This window comes from Pyxicephalus adspersus, chromosome Z, assembly GCF_032062135.1.
Source record: "Pyxicephalus adspersus chromosome Z, UCB_Pads_2.0, whole genome shotgun sequence".
In the NCBI taxonomy this organism is placed as follows: Eukaryota; Metazoa; Chordata; class Amphibia; order Anura; family Pyxicephalidae; genus Pyxicephalus; species Pyxicephalus adspersus.
This window is the reverse complement of record NC_092871.1, coordinates 69297195-69321261: the sequence shown is the minus strand read 5'-3', so window position 1 is coordinate 69321261 and position 24067 is coordinate 69297195. Positions and strand designations below refer to the sequence as shown.

The 24067-nt window shown below is 37.8% G+C and overlaps 1 protein-coding gene across 13 annotated transcripts in view; it reads left to right on the top strand.

Annotated features, from left to right (window-relative positions):
- The first annotated feature begins 9207 nt into the window (after nucleotides 1-9207).
- The window catches only part of DENND1A (DENN domain containing 1A), a 651854-nt gene continuing 636994 nt past the window's right edge, over nucleotides 9208-24067 (top strand). For 6 of the 13 annotated variants that reach the window (XM_072430340.1, XM_072430333.1, XM_072430329.1 and 3 more), the window contains exons 1-2: nucleotides 9209-9437; nucleotides 20692-20762. In XM_072430340.1, coding sequence (XP_072286441.1) covers nucleotides 20757-20762 — 6 coding nt within the window. In that variant the 5' untranslated portion in view covers nucleotides 9209-9437; nucleotides 20692-20756. Of the gene's footprint in view, nucleotides 9438-20691; nucleotides 20763-21700; nucleotides 21848-24067 lie in introns of all 13 variants that reach the window. The other 7 variants (XM_072430331.1, XM_072430336.1, XM_072430335.1 and 4 more) reach the window with 4 other exon arrangements.

Sequence of the window (24067 nt, the reverse complement as noted above, 5' to 3'; positions counted from 1 at the left end):
GGCTGCCTATAAGGTGGAAATGTGATATGGCCCTCATTATATGGGTGTTTATAAAGAAATAGTCAATCCTGGTGTGAGTTTTATGCACTGCGGAATAGAAAGTGAACTGTGGGTGGGTACGCCAGGTGACATGCATCATTTTATGAAAACCAGCCAAAATGCATGAGGTAGGTGTTGGGCTAATAGCTGGGTCAATAGATAACCTATCCAAGGCGGGAGTATGAAGCAGATTAAAATCTCCCGCCACCAGTAGATAAGTATGAGATAACGTAATTGACTGCATGATAACTGATTCTAGAAAAGTGAGCTGGGAAAAATTAGGAGCATAAATATTACGTATGACAACCTCTTTCGTCCCTAGCCTTCCATGAAGACTAATTTAATGGCATTTAGGGTCAATAATGGACTGGGTGATGGCAAAGGAAGTGTTAGTGTGGATAAGAATGGCTACTCCTCCTAATTTATTGGATTCAGCCAGCTCCATATAGGTTTAAGGATATAGGCGATTTGCAAAGTTACATGTGCTGCCTGACCCTAAGTGAGTCTCCTGGAAGAAGGCAAGATCAGCGTGCTTTCTCTTCAGCTCTTGCAATAGAAGTTTACATTTTGCAAACGAATTTAAACCTTTACCATTTATAGAGCAATATCTATCAGAGAAGTCTTGGAATGGATCTTCCTTCATGGACAAGGATCAGCTGAAGGGGCAACCGACCAGCCGCCAAAAAAAGTGCTGACTATGAAGGGTGACCCCATAGGGGACATGATCAGACTCACCGACCGTTTCTGTATACAACTAGTACATCAGTACCCGGCCTGCTTTCCGGGTTATTGTTATAGGTATCAATATTGATAAAGGGGCAATTGCTATAATAAAAAAAATCACAATACAAAATATATATGGGGAAGCAAAAATGTGAGCAAGGAACATTACAGCTAAACAACTCACTTTCTTCTTTCAAGAAATAATAAATAACAACAGCTAAATCTGGGGCAACAGTAATGCAAAAAAGAAATATAAAAGTAAATTCATTTTTAGTGCGAAGAGGTTTTTTTCATTTAGCTTAGTGGGAGTCATTAAAAACTTTTTAAATGCTATGGCGAAGAATAGAGAATAGAGAATTAGTCACTTAGTCTCCTTTGGTTTACAGTACCATCTGTAAGCTGATGACACTCAAATCTATCTGTCCCCCCCTGACTTGTTTTCTCAGTCCTGGAAATGGTTTCATGCTACCTGTCAGCCATTTTGTCATGGATGGCTGACATATTTCTGAATCTCAACCTGAATAAAACAAAACTCATCATCTCCCCCCTCAAATTCCAACTCCCCCTCTGACTTTTTTTCAACTGGTAACAACACTGTTATTCATCCCTCCCCTCAGGCACATTGTTGTCACCTTTGATTCTGCCCTCTCATGTACCACTTATATTCAGAACATTTCCAAGTCTTGTCACTTTCACCTGCGCAACATCTCCAAAATCCACTCCTACCTGTCCCCAGAGACCACAAAACTCCTTGTACATGCTCTTATCATATCTCGTCTGGACTACTGTAACCTCCTCCTCTCTGGTATTCCCATAACCTGACTCTTTCCTCTACAATCTATTATGAATGCTGCAGCCAGACTTATCCATCCTTCCCACCGCTCCTCTTCTGCTGCATCTCTTTGTAGTTCTTTTCATTGGCTTCCATTTCACCTGATAATCAATTTCAAGCTCTAGTGCTTGGCCTTCAAATCCCTCCACAGTTCTTTTCCCACTTACCTTTCTGTCCTGATAGAAAATACTCCTCTGACCGCTCTCTTCGCTTCTCCAATGAACTACTAATGACTTACTCACTTCCTGACTTTTCCAGAGCTGCCCCAACTCTCTGGAATGGTCTTCCTCGTCCTAATCGGCTTGCTCCTATTTTCTGCTTATTTAAAAGAGCACTCAAAACCCATCTTTTCAAACTTGCCTACCCATCTTCTTCTGTCTCCTAAACCTTCACTATTTCCCACCATTCCATACCCCCCTCCTATTGTCTGTTACTTGTCCCACCTCCTAGATTGGGCAGGGTCCTCTCCTCAGGGATTCCTCAGGGTTCCCCCCACTTCCTAGATTGGGCAGGGTCCTCTTCTCCTCATGTATCACTGTCTGTATTAGTCTGTCATTTGTAACCCCTATTTAATGTACAGTGTATGGTAATATGTTGAGGCCATATAAATCCTGTTTATTAATAATAATATATTAATATATTATTAATAATAATAATAATAATAATAATAATAATAATACAAATAATAATAATTAAAAACTCTCTAAAAGTGTTTGCATAGCAATAAACCAGATTCAGGCTTTATTCCATTATGCAGCTTTGAGTCTGTCTGGTTGCTGGAACATAGACTCTTGGACATTTTTTTCTTATTTATTTATCCTAATAAATTAGGACAACTCTAATTTTTATTCTGATTTGGAGTATCTGCAAAAGGATAGCCTTGGAAGTAAAATAATAAATGTGGGAAACAGCATAAAGAAAACACAGTAACAGCATAATAACTGCTAAATATCCATCTTTTACAAATGGAAAAACAAAAAACAAAAACAGAGCAGACGGTGTAAAAACTGTGTAAAGAATGCATAATTAGACATGAAAAGACATACATGTTGGACCATTCCCAAATAGTGACACATACACTGAGCAGTTTGAGCATCATTTTCCATTGAAAACATATGTGTTTTATTTTTCTTGTTTGTGATGTTGGAACCATTGAATGTAAAAACTAAGTGTGATATGAAAAAGAAAACCATTTTAAAATTCTCATGGGTTCTGTGTTTAAAGTTGGTTTGTACCTGTTGTAGATATTCCAAAGAACTTGTTGCTTGCCAACATGTGGTAATAAGTCCAAATATTCAATATCATTCCTGCTGTTTCAATAGTCCGACTACTTACACAAGGCAGTTATGTGTTTTCAATGGCATATATATTTCATTTATATATCTAAGAATTACTTTCAAATATGTTGTAAATGGTATGAGGTATATTTTATGTAATTCTTAATATTTCTGCCATCTTTAGAATTATATATCCTGTTGAAATAGGCCACTGCTATCAGGGGATTTTATGAAGGAATGTATCTGGTCTGCAACAGTTTTAAGGTAGGTGAAAAAATGTCAAAGTATTATCCCCTAAATGGCCAGAAATGGACCCATGGTTTCCCAACAAAATGTTGGCCATTGCATCACACTGCCTCAGCTACCTGTCTTCTTCCCATATGCCATCCTACTATTGTCTGTTCTCCAGATAAACATGGCAAACACTCCCACTCATCTGAATTATCCTATAGAAAGTGTAATTCATCAGACCTTCTTCCATTTAGGAGTGATTTATTAAAGCTCCCCAGGGCTGGAGAGGATACATTTTAATCAGTGAAGCTGGGCGACCCAGAAAACCTGACGGTTAACTTGCTACCTCTTTGAGACTGGCTGCTTGAGCCCCGTTCTTAATCCTCTCCTATATCTCTAAAGATTCAAATAAGGACCGGCTATCTATATTCTACTTCATAAGGAAACCTTAAGAAGCAGTGAAATTCCTTAGAGCCAGAAAGTCATAATAACTTTTGTATGCAACATACCATACAATGATGTTCTATTCCCTGTACCTACATCCATGTACTATATGAGTCAAGAATATTACAATAACACTCACAAAAATTATTAAGCTATCTTTTTTACACAGCTTCATTATTCAAAACTCAACTATTAATTTAGCCATTATTCCTGAATACTCCCATTTGGCTACAGTCTTAGAAAATAATGATTTTTGAGGTATTTAAAAGTGACATTTCCTTGATACCTTCCTTGATTTTTAATTACAGTGTCACAATCACAATCCCACAATTTTTCCAATGTCTCTGAACTTAATAATCCCCTGAAGAAGCCTTCTTGGCGAAACGAGTCGGGTTTTAAGACAAAATTACAATGTGTGTTAACGAATGTATGTATGACACAAACACTTATGTAGCTTAGTTCTTCTATGTTACCAATAGGACCACTACAACCCCTGCTAAAAAAAATTTTTTGTGTGTGATTGTAATGCACGCGGGTGTGGACCCAGTGTGCCACTGACTGGGGCGCAACTAAGCCGCTACCTGGTCTTCACTAGAGCCCTTGATGGTGAGGATAGGCTTGGGCCGCAGGGTAGCTGCCAGGTGCCACTCCAGAGTGATCCCCGAGTCAGTGGCAGCTGACCAGAGGAGTGAGAGTACTCGGTGCTAGCACTGAGGGGGCTTGTGTGGCCAAGAGGGAGGTGGCAGTCCAAAAACAAGATCCGAGGTCAGGGTCAGGCGGCAATCAGGCAAAAGTCCAAAAACATAATCCGAGGTCAGGGTCAGGCGGCGAACAGGCAAAGTCCAAGGTTAAGTAAACAAGGTCCGGTACACAGCAAAGCAAACAGAGGAAGCACCTTTGCACTAGGAGTTTAGACAAGCTAAACCTTGAGATTGCTCAGGCAACATCCTGTAGTAGGAAGTGCCTTTAAATACCTGCAGAGATCCAGCCATAGGCTGTAGAAACACAGGGCGTGTATGTGTTGCCTCATAGATGAAGAGAGACACACCCACACCAGCTCAAACACCAGTGCAAGTCTCCAGCAGGAAGGAAACTCTGGCATGGAACACAGGTACTGGGGTTACTCTACCTGAAAGATAGGACCCGTGCCTGCAATTAGGAGCAGCGGCGCCGGCACGACCCGCAGGGCTAACAGTGATCTTTTTTTGTCCTAAAGCCTACTTTGCCCTTTTCTCTCTTTCTAATCACTTTAATAATAAGCTAGGCGACTTTTTGAGGAAATCTTTTGATTATCCTAACAAAACCTTTCCTGATAGCTCTTCTTCTAACTTCCTACCTAATAAACCCCAAGCCTTTCCGAGTGTCAATGTAATAGGACAATCACTTTTATCCACCTATTTCATTGTAAGTGGTTTTAATATTTTAGCATATTGTGCTGACAATTAGCATTCATATTTATACATGCAGGCAATAGCAAATACAGCTATAATTTACATATACTTCCATTTAATTTCTTATTCTTCTGTTTCTAATGTCAATACCCATCAGACATCATGTGTATTATGATAGAATTAAAGGGCATGTCAAGACACACATTTAAGTATTAATCAGCTAATAAAGGAATGCTTTAAAATGGTTTACAAATGGTAATCCAGGTATCCCACAGAGTTTATCTTAGAAAACAGCCAAATGTTCCTTGTCAGTGTGCTGTAAAGTAGACCCCTTGCTATCTGTGTGGAATGAGAGTTTTTTTTTTAATATATTGTTTATTTAGAAAAGGTAGTTTAGTACAATAGTAAAAAAAAAATAGAAAAAAGGGTAAGGGGGGATATTAAACAAGGGATACAAATAAAGGCACACAAGTATAATAATAACCAGGTCATACAAAGTATACACAACATATGAAACACAATAAGACGTAAAAAAAGTGATGAAGAGCATAACTATCATGTCCATTCTAAACAAAAATATAGGCAGACATCATACCAGCAAGGTTTAAACAAAATATGAAGATGTGCAAATAGCTAAACAAAGTGAACACAAAGGCTAAGAAGTAGCAGGCAGCATCTATATTCTTGGAATTCCTAACTATGCAACCCTGGACGAAATAAACTTTCTAAGATTACTATGCAAACTGCATGTAAGATTCTCCATGAGCAAAAGTTCATTTACTCTAGGAAACCACATACATTTTATATTTAGTGAGGGAAAAAAGCTTGTAATGGGCCCCAGAAACTTAGCCAGATGATACCAGGTTTAATTAAGTAAAAATATGTACCTGACCAGTTTCTAGGTCTCTGGAACCTGTTGGTACCACATGTTTTGGTACTGAGTCCATGGGAGCTCCTGGACTCTTAGACATGTAGCTTCTCAACCAAGAGAGAGGTTTAGGAGTATAGGACACCTCCCTTGGACATTAGTTACTTTAAAGATGGACCCAGAGGGGCGATACCTCCTTGTTAAGGGGAGGATCCATGCTAGGTTGTTCACCCTGGTCAATCTGTAGCAAACATTTTTTTTTAGGGCTATGGGTAATGTGTGTGCCATTAGAAAGAATGATTTTTTAGGGGAACAGTGACTTTTAATGCAGGCTTGCCAGTGTAAAGCTGCCGGAGATGCGCGGCTCAGGCCGCGAGCTTTTTCAGTTGCTGAATAGCGCGACGGCGTACGATTTCGGATCGCGAAAACGAATGCGCGAGCGATAATCCGATTCTGCTTGATGAATCAGGGGCAGAGTCTTATATCCCTAAAACAGGCTTGGTAAAAGGGGAAACCTCCCAACCTACCAATGTTTTTTGAAATGAAATCCATGCAAACACAGTAATAACATGCCATATGTAGATAGTGTCCTGGCCAAGATTCAATGTGGGATCCTAATGCTTCAAAGTGGGAGTGCAATTCACTGAGCCATTTTGTTATAACTTTAGCTAAAGAACTTTATTAAGGTCATACTGTATATCAGTTATGTTTGTTTTCCATAACAGTACCTACATATGATACATTGTTAGTTTAAGAGGACACAGACTTTAAACACCATTGTGAAACTACTATGTAAGTCAAACCATTTTAGTTTTACTTTTTTATGTAGTACATACATCTAGTTTATTTAATGTGTTTTATCTATTTTGTAATCAAATCAAATTGTTACTGCCTGTTACAACTCCTGGGCTCCTAATGTTTGACACTTTTAACGTCTAATAGCAGACAGAAGACATTGTTACTGTGGGAGCACTTTTTATAAATTACAGGCCTTAGGTAATAACTGCTATAATTTCTAATTTCACAGCTCACAGTACATTAGTGTGTTGGTTAAAAAAAGAATGCCTTTTACATTGCTGGCCAGTGGGAAGAATATCACCCTTACAGATAACTAAAAAGATAACTAGTGTTATTTAAACTGACCTGGGAGTCACAAATTGCTCAAGGTAACCTAGTAATTCTAGCAACATCTGTATCATCAGGCACTTCTTGGTATAGAGTGGTGACACTTTTACTCCCAATTGTGTCCCTACATTGTAACTCTTTTTTCTATGTATTTAAAATCAAATGTATGTATGTGTGTGTGTATGTTCCACCATCACTTGAAAACGCATGGAGACATTTCAACCAAACGTGCCATACATATGACCAGACCAGGCATATGAGTGCACCAGACATCTTTGTACAGTGCTGTACTATATGTCAGAGCTATATTTGGATGTGTGTATGTCATCATAAGGAAGTGCATGGAGACATTTCAACCAAACTTGCTATGTTCCACCTTTACTCGGAAACGCATCAAGACATTTAAACCAAAATTGCTAGTCATATGACTCAGACTCATGTGAGTGCACCGCTGATCTTTGTACAGTGCTGTGGTATATGTCAGAGGTATATTTGCATGTATGTATGTACCTATATGTGTGTATGTATAGCTCAGTGACAGTGTGCCTTTTGCTTATATTTTTACATACTTTTTTTGGGACTCTTTTACATGTTTTTGGCCTGTAATAATGCCCTCGAGAAAATGTAGGGCAATTGAACTCAGATTAATGTGAGTGCACCGCTGATATTTGTGCAGCGCTAGGCTATACGCCAGAGCTATATTTGGTGAAACTAGGAAACGCATGGGGACATTTCAACCAAACATGCTATGTTCCACCATCACTCAAAAACGCATCAAGACATTTAAACCAAACTTCATAGACATATGACTCAGACTCATGTGAGTGCACCGCTGATCTTTGTACAGTGTTGTGGTATATGTCAGAGGTATATTTGCATGTATGTATGTGTGTATGTATTGTTCAGTGACAGTGTGCCTTTAGCTACTACATCTGGAGTTAGGAGGCAGTACAACAGGATGACACTCAAGTACAGGAAATAGAAGAAAGAGGTACTACTTCTAGAGCTTCAGAGACAGTCCAACAGCATGAGGCCCGACTATAGGATAAGAGAGATAGATCTATTACATCTAGAGCTTCAGAGACAGTACAACAGAGTGAGACCGGAGTACACGAAATGAGAGAAAGAGCCAGACGATCATGGACTACACAACATTTTAGCTTAGCATTGGAAGGGTTCCACTATGATTCACATAAAGACTACTCGCAGCATGCAAGTGTTACCATCAGAAAAATGGAAATAATTTGTAGTTACTGTCATGCCAAGAAGTTTAAATCTGGGTCTCCTGGTATTTGCTGCAAAAAAGGGAAAATCAAACTCTGCCAACTGGAAACACCACCACAAGAAATTTGGAATTACACATCAGAAAATATCTCATAGTCAAAGCATTTTCTTAATACCATCAGAAAATACAACTCATGTTTATAAATGACATCTTTTAGCGCCACATCAGTTGTTTAACAGTCTGGATTTCCATCCAAATTCACGGTGCAAGGGCAAATTTACCAAAAAGCGGGATTGTTACTTCCGCTGCCAGATCTACCACAAAAATTTCTAAAACTTTATTTTATTTAAAACGATCTAATAGAAACTGACCAGAGGTGCACCCACATCTGAGGAACAAAATTTCAGATTGTCTTAAAGTTACAAAAGCTGTTTCATGAGCACAATGTTCTTAATAAAACATTTAAAACAGCATTGGAATGTATGCCATTAATTTAGGTAAATTATTTTTTTTTACTTAATTGTATATTGTACTTAAACTTTTAAAACCTGTAAAAACATTTCTTTGATTTAACACTATAGCTATATTTGATTCCTTTTCCTGTATAATGTAAGATTGCAATAAATAAATACCCGGGCAATGCAAGGTAATCAGCTAGTATTAGATAAAATGCACCTCTTGCAACCATAGGCACACATCTAGTAGTTGCTGCTTGTTTACCCTTCTAAAACAACATCGTGCTTGCCACACTAAATGCCATCTTTTTTTAACACGTATTAGAGAATCTTTATTTTTGTCATGCAAGTGTAATTTTCAGTAACTTTTGTACTGTAAGAGTGTGAAAAGACATCCTTTTTAGTAAACGGAGTCAGAGTCAGTTCTTGATATACAGTGCTTGACGTGACCGCCATTCATCTAAAGTGAACATCTGCTTCAATTCTCCCTCCTGCTCTCCCATTGGCTGACATTCCCACATAAGCCTTCCTGTTTCAGCGGGTGAGCGTCTATGAGAACCGATCCCTCCCACAAACTGACAGGCCCGCTCTCCCTGCGCCCTGGGATATGGGCTGAGCCGTGGCTTGGTCGCTCCGCGTTGCTTTCTGGGAATTGTAGTTCTTTCTTGTTAGTGCCGAGAGGCAGAGCGCAAACATTGGACTACAACTTCCTGCAGCCTGCGCGATTGTCTCGCGACTTGGTGACCATGGCGCTGTGTGAGTGAGGGAGACTACCGGACACCGAAGACTGTGGACTCGAGACCGAAGACAATGGGCTCCAGGGTGAAGTAAGTGTCCTGGTGGGTTGGTGCTGAAAGTATGCTGGGCTCTGCTGCTATTGAGAGGTAAAGAGGCAAGAACCTACATGGAAGGAGCTGTGCACCCCTCACACCATAAACATGAACTCTACACATGAAGTGTAGTGTTTATTTTTTATGGTATGAGAACTGCCAAGCTGTGTGACATGGTCCCACTTCTTCTATCGAAATAAACACTTGTCATGTTATTGTGTTAAACAGGTTTAATATAACCTGCGTATATTAGAGCTTTCAGCTGGCCTCTAGTATTCTGGGGTGACTCCAGGCTGTATTCTAGGAAATGTCTCTGCCTTACATTAATCCATCCCCCTCTGTCTGTTTAAGAGAATTTGTCACAAAGTGAACTTCCCTTGTGAAAGTTTTGGAAGGAAGCAGTCCCTTATCACATTCCTGTGCTGTGAGAAAGGTTTAGGACTTACATCACGTTAGCCTTTATAAATGAGTGTTTTCTATCACTTTAAGGCTACTTTAGAATCTGGTGATCCAGTGTAAATCCTTTTTACAAGGTGACAACTCTGCCTTGAGGTTAATGTCAGGGCTGTTGAATCAGTACAAAAATGACTACAACTCCTCATATTATAGTACCTCTGACTCCTCTAATTTATATATGCTGATGTATTCTGATATTCCATTTTGATTGAACCACAACATACAAGGTATTGCATCACTGCCAAAGCTCAGCCATTGTAAAGCTATATGAGGACAGGGTCCGCTTTTGTGAACAAGAGCTCCTGGCCAGGAAGCTGACATTTTACCCTATTGACCAGCCTGTAATTGCCAGGATGTAAACCAGTTAAGTTTATGACTACATTTTGAATTAAAAACACAAAGTTTTATTTGTTTTTATCATGAGGTTAAAAACTTTAAAGTATTTGCAGATATGAGGATCAGGAACAATGTTACTTGTTCAAAAATATAAACTATATAATTTGTTGCTTTAAAACCATTAACTCAACTAAATAAACCTTAACAGCATAAAGGAAAATAAACTTGGCATAAAGCTGTAAAATAGTTGGTAGATAAAGATAGAGTTCAGTGTCTGATGCAGGCATGGGGTGATAACACCTCTGCTTTCTCACAACACTCCATGTGCAGGGGATGTATAAATGCAGAATGTAAATCCTACTGTATAAGCCTGATTAAATTATATCAATATTAAGCATACATTCCATATTTCTATCACATTAATAGTTTTTGTAAACTAAGTATAATCCATAATACAAAGATGTGTAAATGTTAGGCTGCAGAATAGCTCAGATGAGCCCCATACTAATGACAACTCAGTGGCAGTGGGCCTAATTATTACAGTAGTGAACTACTTTATCATGACTGTTATCTGTGAAATATGACATTTTACATACTGTATGTTTTCAGAACAACTTGCATTTAATAGGAGTCCGTACAATTTTTCCTGACTCCATAAACCCAAATTTACTCCGACTCCATGACTCTGTCAGTCCTGGTGTATGTAGGAGTGTTGTCACCATGGATTCTGCACACTCACTTCTCATTACAAGCTTACATGGAGACACACAGTGCAGTTTAAAGTGCATCTCTGTGAAAAGCTTTTGTTTGTGGGTGTGGTATAAGGTTATTGTCTGTTTTCCTTTTTTGATAGTTTTGCCCTTTTATTTGTACTGATGAATATTGACATTTTGAAAGAAAGCAAGTGAAAATCTAATGTTTTAGAGATACCTCAGAACAAGAGGTATGGGGGAAATCCTCCAATTGGGACACCTGTTTCTGAGACAACTGTCTTAAAGGGGTACCTGTTGGCAGCAATGTAAGTTTGGGTAATAGAACTACTTGGTCTCTGACAATGAGATGTGTCCTTGACCTGTGTCACAAATCCCAGGAGTTTGCGGGTTTCTACACAGGGTGCTTGTAAAATCATCCACTCTCGCTCTGGATTTATGGGACTTGGGCATTTGATGTGAGGAATTAATCATTGAACATTTCAAACAGTACCCTCTGTAGAATCCCACTGCCTTCTGAGATATGTGACATAGGTATCCCAGAAAACTGTGGGATTTCTCATCAATCTACCGTTTTGAGAAACCCAAAAGTTGGCAGATGACATTACTTTTGCACAAGTATTAGGAAAACACAAACATATAAAAATAGCATTTTTTTAACTATGTAATGGAACAAGCAGTGCAATATTACTTATAAGGCCCCCTTTAAAGGTGAATTCACCCCACCTTTTTAAGAAGTTCTTTAGCTTCCTGTTCTGCTTCTGGCATAGGAAGTGAATGGACCTCAATAGTACAAAAATATTTTCTATACATAAACATGAACTCTTTATCATAGGACAGCCTATTGAATATGGCAGGATTAGTTACATGCATTTTGTAGGTGCAGACAAGATTACATTTATGCCATTAATGCTTCTTCCTGCTTGTTGGGAATTCATTTGTAAATGTACTGTGCTGTGGATACCCAGCTTGGTGTACAGTCGCTTGTTCTGTGCATGCTTTGCAGTTACATTAGTCTGGACAATCAGACTTCAAACCTAGCAGTAAATGTGCTGGAGATTGTGTGTGTATGATAAAATTTTTTAATTTTTTTGATTCTGCATAATCTACTTTAAAAAGGGTTTTGTCCTTTTCAGAAACAAAAAAACTGTAGGTAGCTATGAAGTATCTTGATTGCTGAGCTAGGAAATAGGTGTGCCTGGAGTTTGATGTTACTGTAAATCTGTAGTCCAATAGTAGGAAATGGTGCTGACACAAACAATTTCCATGATTTTAGGACTTTTTTTTTTTTTAGAACTGCTTTCTACATTTTCACATAAAAGTCTATGGGACTGCAAAGACAGCTTGAAGCAGAATTTTTGAATTATTCTGAATTATATTTGAAGCATCTCAAATTGATTTCCGGAGCATGGTGCTTTTGTTCTCCCAATGCAGTGGAATACTGTATTTGTCTTTAAATCAGATCCCAAAGTAAATATCAACTTTCAGGTAGTCGGGGCATTGGCATGCCATGCACTTTAGACAGCTTATGCAATAGAGGTGTTTTGAGTACAGATTTTTTGTGATCATTACCATATACTACCATTTGGCTCTGATTTTAAGACCTTGAGTGCCACTTTAATAATGCAGGCAGAATACGGCCTTCTGTGTTTAAAATGCATTTATACCTGCTTCCTTTTATTGTGGACTTGTTTTTTAAGGATAAACTTTGAAATGTATGAGTGAGGAAACAAGCCTATTTAGTCACTAATTACTTATTGCTTAACCCTATTTATTCCTGAAAGGATTAAGTATTTACTTGCAAAAGTCAGCTACCAGGAATTTCAGATGAAAATGCTGACTAAGAAAAACTATTCTGCTTTCCGGTGACAAGTTTTGTGTAACCCAGTGAGAGATAACCTTTTGTATCAAAATACAAAAACCATTCCATGGGAAGCAGGGATTTTTCAATGCTAACTAATAAAACACATAGGATGTACTGTTGGGTGTGAGTGTAGGAACACTCACCTTTTGCTTCTGATCACTTTGTTTTAATGACGTTCCATGACAATATGTATAGAATTCTTCCTCATCTTGTACTTATTTATTTAATACCAAATTATTTTAGGTTTAGTAGTTCTTATAGTTCAACAGAGAAAATGCCTAAATAGGACATAAATTCTAGTATTATAATAACTGTTCTGTAAAGAAAATTTGGGTTTGGATACATTTTATAGGGACTTCAAGTTTACAGAAGTAATACATTATTTATGTCCCTTTTGGACGCCCATCACTGTTGGCAAAAACACTTAGAAATACCATTATAAGGCTGAATCTACACATTTTCCCCAGCGTTTAACCTGAGGCTTTAAAAGCCTATGTTTGAACTTCCCATGCATTCCAATGAGCTAATCTACACCAGAACATTTCCTTGAGGCACCTTTTTAAACGTTATAGATAACACTTCTTGCAACGCTTTAAAAAGTTAAACGCAGGGTAAACACAAGGAAACACTGGAAAATGCCCCAATAGATTTCAACAAACGGTTTCCTACGTTTATAAACACTTAAAACTGACAATGAAAAATCGCATTGAATTCAATGGAGGCTTTTATAAGCAGTTTTAGTAGGACTTCTGGATGCCCCCTTTAGTAAGGGAACTCCCAGATTCCCACCCTGGGAAATGAGTACAGAGGTACATAAAACCCCCTACTCATGACTTCAAAGGATTTAAAATGTATGTAAAAAAGTAAGATGAGACTTTAATGTTTAATGTTTTTAAGTAATTTATTAGATGTGTGTGTTTTGTGTAACTGTGTTATACTTTTTTTTTTTTTACAGGTTATCTCACAATGAAAGGATGATTCCCATGGCTGCATTCATGACATGAGCACAGCCGTGGGACTCCCAGGCACTAGAGGGCAAATGAGGACAAGTCTTTTCCCAGCCAATCGTGAAGCAGAACACATCTTGATGTTCTTTGATGCAGAACACATGCCATATCTCCGCTAGGGCTGCTGATTGCTCCGCTCTGTGATTGGCTGAGAAAAGAAAAACCCTAATGATTTCTCAAGCGTCATCAGGGTTTCCCTTTTCTTAGCCATTTAGCACTAGAGGTGAATAAGTCTCCCAATTCAAGTCTAGTCCTGAATGGCTGAGAAAAGGTAAACCCTAATGAAGCTTCAGTGTGTAGGACGTCAAAGAGTGATACTTTTTGCCCCTCCATTGGAACTGTGACAACATGAGGGCCAGGTTAGTTACTATTAGATTTCCTTGTTCTGGTGCTCTTTCTGTCTTCCTTTGGCTTGGGCCTTGCTTGTATTGGAGAGGTATTGGCTTTTCAGTCTTGGTGTGTTGTATGTGTGTGTATACAGTTAGGTCCATAAATATTTGGACAGACAGTTTTTATTAAATTTTGTTTCTTTACATTACCACAATTAATTTTAATTAAAACAATTTAGATGCAGTTGAACTGCAGACTTTCAGCATTAATTCAGTGGGTTGAACAAAAAGGTTGGATAAAAAAGATTGGCAACAGGCCATAAGTGCTGGGCACCTAGGATTGGTTATTGTGCTATAGCGCTAGGAGGTGAGATCTGAAGTTAAGCTGAATTCACACTGGGAGTAAGGTTGCATTTGCTGCGTTTACCCCTCACTTTCCTCTTGTCAGGAACCACTACTGCTTGAAAAACTGCTAGGCCTGAAAAAGCCCAGCATTCACTGCCTGTTACCAATTCCAGGTGCCTAGCAGTTGCCAAGCAGTCACTCAGGAGGGGTAAATGTTTTTTTTACTGCTAACGTGAACTAAGCCTAACTTGTTACACAACATTGATCACAATATTACACTATTACAAGGGATTACACAATTAAAACATGGAACACTAGGTATTTGGATTAAAATACACCGCACCATAAAGTTTGGGCATAATACAAAAAAAAAATTGGAACATTCGAACAAGCAGGCATTAGAAAGTTGGAAAAAAGTATAGGGGGTAGGTAGAACACTGACACAATCATAGGTTACTGGATACCTGTGGCGTAAATAACTGGGAAAAAATAAACTTGTCTTGCCTCACCCACTTTTTTTTTTTTTATGCCCCCGGCTACAGCTTCACACCACCTGGCGTTATATATAGTTAACGATATGAAAGTAGAATTTCATGGGAAAGGAAACGAGCAAAAAATCAACAGAAGCTGCTGTTGATCAAAACAACCAGAGACTGCAGACATACAACAGATGAGGAGTGGAGTGTGGACACATTTTAGTGGATGGTTAGTCTATTCACCTTGCTACAAGAAATGTGTAGAGACTGCACGCAGTAGTGGCTTTTACCCTCCTTTTTTGCCCACCCTTCATAATTGCCACACAACATACAGTATCTGCCTTCCACTCCATTTCTGACTATGCTAGGAAAGTAATGTATCAAAGAATCTGGTTGAATGCCTTCCAGTTTTAAAACAGGAATGTAACCATGATGTTTTGCATAACCAGCACTTATGGAACCTGCCAGCCTGTGTTGGTCTTGCATATTGAGCTTAGGAAATGACAGAGATTGCTGGTTCCAACAGTGGCACACATACAGTACATCACCATGGCAACATTCTTGAAAGCAGTACTCAACTGTAGATCACAATGCTAGGTAGAATACTGAAGCTATAGGTTATTAACTTCTGGAACCAGGATTTTGGGTTGTGGTAAATGTGCATCAGTTGACAGTGAACAAGTTAGAACTTGGTTCCATGTTGCGGTAGGTCCGGTTTAAAGCATATTTTGTATTATTGCTTCCTGTTGTGCATACATCCTTTAATCCATAAAAAAATAAGTGGATTTAGGTCTTAGGATGGGTAAACACTAAACCTTACTTTCATTGATCAAGGATTATGTAGGATCAACCTGTCTATGCATTAATACATTTATATCCCTAAAACGCATTCCTTAGATTCCGTTTTGCATTTTTTTTTTTTTCTTTCTAAAATGTGTTGTCTATTGGTGGCTAAGGAAAGCGTTGTGTTCTCCCCAGCCCCTTTTAGCCGGATGCACAACCCAGTACTTTTGAGTAACCATCTGGCTGTTTTTGGGTGTTTACTTATGAGTTGGGCCACCACCCACCTACACCCATCCCCTTGATGGCCCTGGACAGAACACATTTGACACAATATAGAAGCATCCCTGCATCCAGATATTTATCAGACCTTGAAGACATGGTAAACAATTCTTTTTATTTTCTCAAATCTTTATATATATATACCGATACCGATGCAGGTTTTCAGTAGAGGTGGTCCCCAGTAGAAGGGGAAAAAAAAAATATATGGGGATATATATAGATATATATAGAAAGATAGAGCTATATAGAGAGATAGAGATATGGGGAGAGAGAAATATTTGGATATATGTAAATGTTTTCTAGTCAAAACTGAAGGTTTTGGATAACTTATATCTGGGTACCTTAAGAGTATTAATAACTAGTATTTATATAGGGCAAACATATTGTTCAATGCTTCAAAAAGTCAGTGAAAAGGGCTCACAATCTAATGTACCTACCATAGGCATATGTCATTCACACAGCCTAAGGTAAATTTTAAAGGGAAGCCAATCAACTGAACCTAATGTTCCTCTGAAGTGCCTGGAGAAAACCCACAGAAACATGTGGAGAACATACAAACAGATAATACATACAGATAATGTCCTGGCCTAGATTCCAATATGGCACCTAGTGCTGCAAAGGCAAGTGTGTTAACCCCATTAGCTACTAGATCAGTGGATAGCAAAAAGATTTTAAGAAATTAAAAGAAATTAAATTTAAAACATTTTTAAGTCTTGAGGTTTCTTTTTTAAAGCAAAGCTAAGAGCTTTTAGAACATTTCTACCTGGTAGTTTTTCTTTCCTGCCATCTAACACATTTGATTTGACTGTTGGCTAAGTTGCTTGTTGTCCGTGTAAAATCTCAACATGTGGCGATATGAAGTGTCATGTCTGTTTTGTAACTAGAATGTCCTTTCCATGTACTATTTTCTTAAAATAAACTTTTTTTATTGGAAAAAGGAGCCTTCCATTGCTAATCTCCTGATGAAAATGCTGTTTGCCAGGCCACCTGCTAATACTTAAAGGCACCCTTTAGCCAAATGTGATAATGTTGCAATTCCATTGTTTAGTGGCTCCAGTTTTCTCCCTGCACAATTGACTGCACACCAAAAGTGGAACTACGGGCAAAATAAAACGTATGATGAAGACTGTTACTAACATTACCTAGAATTTAGCAGTTTTTACCGCCTGGTAACATAGTTGTATGATCTGTTGATCCTGGCAGTAGATGTGTTCTATTTCCACTTCTGTACTAGGATCCTGGTGCTTTTTGTTCTGTCACAAAATTACACAGCAATATTGGAATCCTGAGGGGTCTTGGGTAAGCATACAATTTGAAATCCATTTTAGGCCCCCAACTTTAGCTAACACTTTAAATAGTTAAAGCAGCATTATGTTTGCCATTTACTCACCCCAGTGCATTGAAATAAATCTGAAAGTTTTGCTGATTTTATTAGTTCACAATGTTAACTATAAAAGACCCTAAATAGCAGCATGTATCTTGTATTACATGTTACTATAGGGAAATAATTTAATGAATAGCATACAAAATTGCATTTAGTTACTTGGAAAATACCATTGCCTTTGTTATAACTTGTATTTACACCATATTTCTTTAAATCAGTGAGCACTGCCACCCACCCCCACGCACAGTGGGAAGGTAATGCAAGATGCAAAATCTCCTTCAGGAGGCTCTCAGTATTGGCAAAGCTATGTGTGATCACTGAGAGATGACACCTGGCTATGTGCCATGTTATTGTAGATTAATTGTTATATAATTTTTTTGCCTGGAATTGTTCCTAATTATTTTGTCCTTGTGTTCCATTAATCATCTGATGGTAATGTTATTTCAAGCTTTAGGAAATGTGTTGCCTGCTTTCTTAAAGGACAACGAACATGAAAAAATATTTTGTTTTTCCTTCATGTTCAGAATGCATGTATATGTAAATAAAAGATCCTTTTCAAGTAGCTTTAGTTTAATCTTCAATCTGTTAATGTAGTGTTTTGGTATCCTTTTACAATGTCTGTGGTGGCTTAATGTAGAAATGTATGGTTAAAATGGTGTGCAGATCAGTCTTGGTGGTTTGATGACAATAAACTAAGTTTGTTCAACTTTTTTCCTGTGGGTCACATTTTGTATTGTTAGGTTACTAAAATTATTACCCCACTTAAAAACAGAATTCCTTGACACTCTGCAGACGGGTCCATGATTTAAAGACACTTAACTCTTTTGTAAAAGCCTAAGGATTCAGAATAGATTCTGTAGTGGTTTCCCTTCATCGAGTGGATTTTATGGTTTCCATGCAAGATGCTTCTAGACTGGTGAAAGACCTGTTACATTGAAAAAATGTTAAACCTTTACAAAAATGACTAGAAATTGTGAAGAAAGCTCCTTTAGAGTATGGAGCCTGATGGTTAATATGTTCAAGCAGTGCCCTTTGTGTTCCCCTTGTACAATTTCATACTAGTATTTCTGTGCAAAAAAAAATGGTCTCTAAGACATGAAAATCCATGTCAACATTTTCAAGACTTTTCTTCACCTGGTGGCCGATGTCTCCCATCGGTCCTATTTCCCCCCCCCCNCCCCCCCCCCTTCCAATGGCAAATTGTAAAACAAGTTGTCATCTATTACACAGTACAAGGTTGAGGGTCAAAGGTGAAGCTCTCATTCCTAACAATGTCTAATAGTTTGCAAGCCATTATATTTTTACTTTTTTTTTACTGGACAGACCTTTTTTGAGGTTACCTGATGAGAATTTGTTCAGAAGGTGTCACAGCTGTGGTATATGTAAACAATCAGGGTGGCATGAAAAGTTCATTACCAACAGGGGAGGTTTATTACATGCTTCACTGGGGGGAAAAGACTGTTTCAGTCCTATTTACCATCTACATTACAGGTGTCTTCTGCTTCAGATTATTTTAGTCACCAAATTCTAGACCCAGTGAAATACCTAATCGTTTCTGATAATTTTTAACAAATCATTACCAGATGAGAACTATGGTTGGTGATGTTCTTGTGTTACTTGTCAAATGTCAAAATGAGACAAGTTTGTTGTGGTGACAGGGATCTTCTTGCCATAATGACATAATTTATTTTTTTAACTACACATACCCACTATTTTCTGGGTAAATACACCTTCTATCCAAATTATTTTACCGGATTTTGTTGGAAAGGATTCTAATGCAACTAGTGGCTCTAGACTGGTCCTGCAGTGTGTGGTAAACAGATTTGCTTAGACCTTTCACAAATTCTCACTGGCATCTTCCTAATTACCTAGCTCTGCTGTTTTAAGACCCAGTTTACCCATTGTGGCTGTGATGGCACTGAAGCCTGGCGAAAGATGGGGCTGTATCTGAATCTCTAATCTACAATTAAGTTAAAAGCTAGTAGATTCACTTGTTTACCACTGTATTTGGTAACACCGCCATACATTTTTTTACTGAGTAGAACTATTTATTTTAATGTGGTATAAATAAGCACCTGGCGTTGAGTATCATTAAAGGTCAGGTTTCACCTTTTTGTTTTAACGACCTCTAGCAAACCTTTCCTAAATTCAAAACTTTTATTGACGGAGTTATGGAGGTCGCTTGCCCCATTTACCCCTCACTGGCTTACCTTAACAAAAAAAAAATATGCTTCCCACCTTTGTCCAGCTCCTGTTCATCAAAAGAAAATTGTAGACCCTAACGGCTCTGACTACATCTAAAGTGTATATCTCCAGTCACTTTGTCTTTCTGTAAGTTATTTTTATTTGTCATTATTGATGGTATCTATTATTAACTAGCTACATCTGTTAACATATCTAGATGATTACAACAAACTATTTCTTTGTCTTATTCCATTAATCAATAGTAACTGAACATTCAACCAGAGAAGTGAGTACTAATTTTCTGGGCTTTACAACATCAGGCCTTTTTTGTGCATGTTTGTAAAGCAGCCACCTTCTATTCAGTTTCTACTTTTCCTAAACGTTACAAAGTTGTTGTGGATGTGTTAAAAGATGCTACTTTTGACCGTGATGTTTTGCAGATGGCATTATGAATCAGTTTGTGGGTAAGGGCTCACTTTATTCTCTTTTATTGTTATTGTTTGAGCATATCTTTCAGGGAATTTTGAGAAATATTTTATTGTGAGTGGAAAAAAGAACTTTTATTTTCTTAAAAGCAAACCTGTGTGTTTCTTATTCAGTGCCAAAGGAGATATGTAGTACTTTCTCTTAGGGAAAGTCCATTGGTAAGTATATGCCTTAAGGGGCACATGTTTACTTATGTTTGGGGCTCTGCTGTCGTTCTAGAATGGAGTGGTAATAACCCCATATCTTAATATTTGTTCTAAGAGCCATATTTGGACAAGTCAAATGAATCTCACCAAAACACCTTTTAAAATCTTTAATGGGTAAAAATTCACATTTTATTAAACATATATTTGCATTTTTATATCCTAAATCACATCCCTTCGATCTCATCTGTGTTCGTTATCTATAAAAAAAAATCTTTAACCTCTTTGCAACCAAACACAAAAAATAAATTTCACAACAAAATACAAATATAAAATATATTAGCTTTTGTAAAGGTGTTAGTATCTTGCATATGGGTCCTTTACGCAACATTTTCTGTATCAGTTTTTGGTTTGGCACATGCACATAATGTTATGTCCTATTTAAATATTTTTTTTTCTTTTTTTACAGGCAAAATCCAGAGACTACATTTGAAGTTTACGTAGAAGTGAGCCGTCCTGAAACAAATGCACTAAATGAAGGTACAATCATTTGTGTAGTTATTTCCTAATTTACTGACCGTAACCTTACAAATGTTTAGTTAAAATGTTGTTGTAAGGCAAAGTGGTTTTAAAGCTCTAGAGTGTAGGAATATGTCCTGTCCTAGGGAGAGCATTTCTTGCTGAAGTTTAATGATTCTGTTAGTAAATATATCCCAGCAGAATAAAAGTGATATGACCCCTGCACTACCAATCTCTATTTTACTATTGCATAGCCTAAACACCCATTTTCAGATCTGCAAAAGCGAAGAGAGTTACTGCAGACAAGCTTCTTCCAGGAGCAACTGTGGTTTTGTATAGGCAGGTAAGATCACACACAGGGTTGTGGCGCTTCCTGTGTTTTAGATCTTGAAGTGTGGGTTGCTCTTTAGGGACACAATTAATGATGTTGTGCAGACTGAATGTCCCCCTCTGGATGTTATGGAGTTCCATGGGGAGAAGGACTGATGCAGTCTCACTGCTCTGTGAAGCAGCTGTGTTAGACAAAGTGCCCTCTGGTACTGCAGCTTCACCTGTGTGCACTCTTTTGTATCATTATCCCTCTGAAAAATGCCTCTTTGACTGTTGCAACTTCATGTCTTTGAACAATACAGTAACTTTTAATCATGCATACTCATTCATTTTTATTTTTTTTAATACTGCTTTTCCTGATTGGTTAAAGCACACAGATATATAGACCCACAAGTTTTAAAAATGTATTTTTTTTTTGTTCAACCTAATTCTATAATGAGCATCTTCCTCCTTTTCTTTTGTCTTGCCCTTTGCAACATGCTTGCCAAATTTTAGTTGTTTTTCCTGTTCATGTGACCTCAATAGTTCTCTTCCTTTTTCTTTAATAAAACATTAAAACAAGGTCTGCACTTTCTTTTCAAAAGTGCCACTGATTTGAGAAATTTTCTTTTTTTTTTTTACTGAAATAGGGTAAAGGAGCAGTAGAGATTTCCAGTTGCTAAGACATTTCTTTAGGCTTATATGCATCTGGGAACAAATTTTGGAAAGCTGGGATGTCCTTGTCTGAATATTACAGAAGAGGATATCTGAATGAAGGGAACTGAAGAAAGTGTAATGTATGTTCCATGTACCTAATCCCAGTTTAGAGACCTTGATGGAAACTAAAAAGAAACATGATAGGTTGCCTAGGGCAATGCAGACATCAGAATTGCAGTTAATCCAAAGGGGAAGTTTTCATTGAGTCTCTAAATTTTTTTTTTTTTTTTTGTCTTGCCACACCTACTTTTTGATCACCCGGCTACAGCAGCCACTGCGTCCCAGACACTTGGGCCCCAGACCGCTCAAATGATCACATTGGTAGCAACAATTGAGAAGTGCACAGAAACAGTGTTGCTCCGAAATGACAGCAGTCATGAAGGGGTTAATTAAAAGCACTATGTCATTGATGGTGTGTTAGAGGTTAAGAAAAAAAAATGCAGATTATTTATCAAAGCAGAGCTTGTAAAGTGTCTTTTTCATAAACTCCACCACACGTTTTTACCTCTTCCCTCAAAAACATTCTGCTTTGTTAAAAAGAGATAAAGCTTTTCCAGGGAAATCTATTAACTCCAGAGCAGTTCATCATTGTTGAGGGCAGAGAACCCAATTTGCATATGAAAAACATGTGCTTTCCAATAATGTTCCTTTTAGAGACTGGCAGAACTTGAAGTACTTCCGTCTTTACTCTAAGAGTTAGTTTGTGTGCTGAGGCTTTTGAAGCCTGCTACAATCATGATTGGTTGTTGCTGAGCTTTGTTGCATAGCTTAATTCACCCTTTTTAATGTTCACTGGTTGGGTTACTTTCCATATTCTTTGGCATCATGAAGACTGGAGTGATTTTATTTAATTATGACTTTCGCTTTTTTGATTTAGAAACCTAAACACACAGGTTGAAAGTATATGTTCAAGATTCAGAACAGGATTCTGAGTTTAATAAAAGGAACCATCATTTAGTAAAATGCATCTATGCCAAAGACTAATTAAAGCTGAACTGTAGGCAACCAACAAAATTAAGGTAAAGAATTATTCTAGCTGTAAAGAACCGGCCCAGGATAAGGGACCTTTAAGGCAATTGAAAAAGTGTATGTATTTGTGTGATTTATGTATATGATAAATGGCAACTGTCTATATTTACTTAGTGCTAAAATATTTTGTGTATAAAATTTCACAAATGTATTTTATTTTTATTTATATTTTATTATGATATAAAATTAATTTAATATATAATAAAATTAATTTAATATATAATAAAATAAAGATATTAAATATTTTTAATATATAAATATTCTCAGTTTACACAGTCTTCTTAGTCCAGGAGGAGAAGATAGGCTAGTTTCAAATGTGTATAAATCGTTCAATCTACTAGAGGATTAAAAATTCTGTTCAGCCACCTAAGTTCAAGGGGACCTGTACTTAAAAAGTAAAGATTTGCCTTCAAATATGTAATGTAAGGTAATTAATCTAATTGCTATGTTTAAAAATCAATCTTTTGTTATGTATTTCTTATAGGAAGTTGCATTTGAATTTGTGTGACATTGTGATCAGGTTTTTACTGGCCCACACCCTCTGTCTTGAAATAAATTATATGCAGCCCTACGTTTGTAATGGGCGTGTGCTGTGCAGGATATGCACGGACCACACCCACTCTGATTCAAAGAACACTATCTGCACGGAGTCTGGTGTCAGTGTGGACTCTTGTGCAGAGAACTTTCTTTGAATCAGAGTGGGCGAGGTCCGTGTGTATCTTGCACAGCACACGCCCACTGCAAATGTAGGAGATTACACACACACACACACACACACACACACACACACACAGTGTGTTCCTGTCCTGTGGAGGATGAAGGTAGGTTGACAAGCATGGTGATGTCCAAAGCTGCAGATGGACACATTTACTCAGGACTGTCCTGAATGCTCCTTCTCTTGGCAGCAGCACTGCCACAGTTGTTTTCATATCTCCTGCAAACCCCATTGGCACCTCAATGACCAAATGAAGGAGCTGACAGACAGGAGCTCAGCATGTTACACCTTTGTTTCTGGAATTGGAATGTACTTGAAAGATATTAACTAGTAATGGGTGTAAGTCAGGCATGTCCAAAGTCCTGGGGGCCAATTGCGGCCTGTATTTAGATTTCCACAGCAGCCTCTGTCATAAAATCAATAATATGTGGCCCGCCAGCACTGTTGACTATGGTAAAAAAAATACACGCGTACAAAAAAGCTATTTTATATTTCATTAGAGTTGGTCGGCGGGCATAATCAGTAGGACGGGAGTCCCCATGAGTGCACAGGGAAT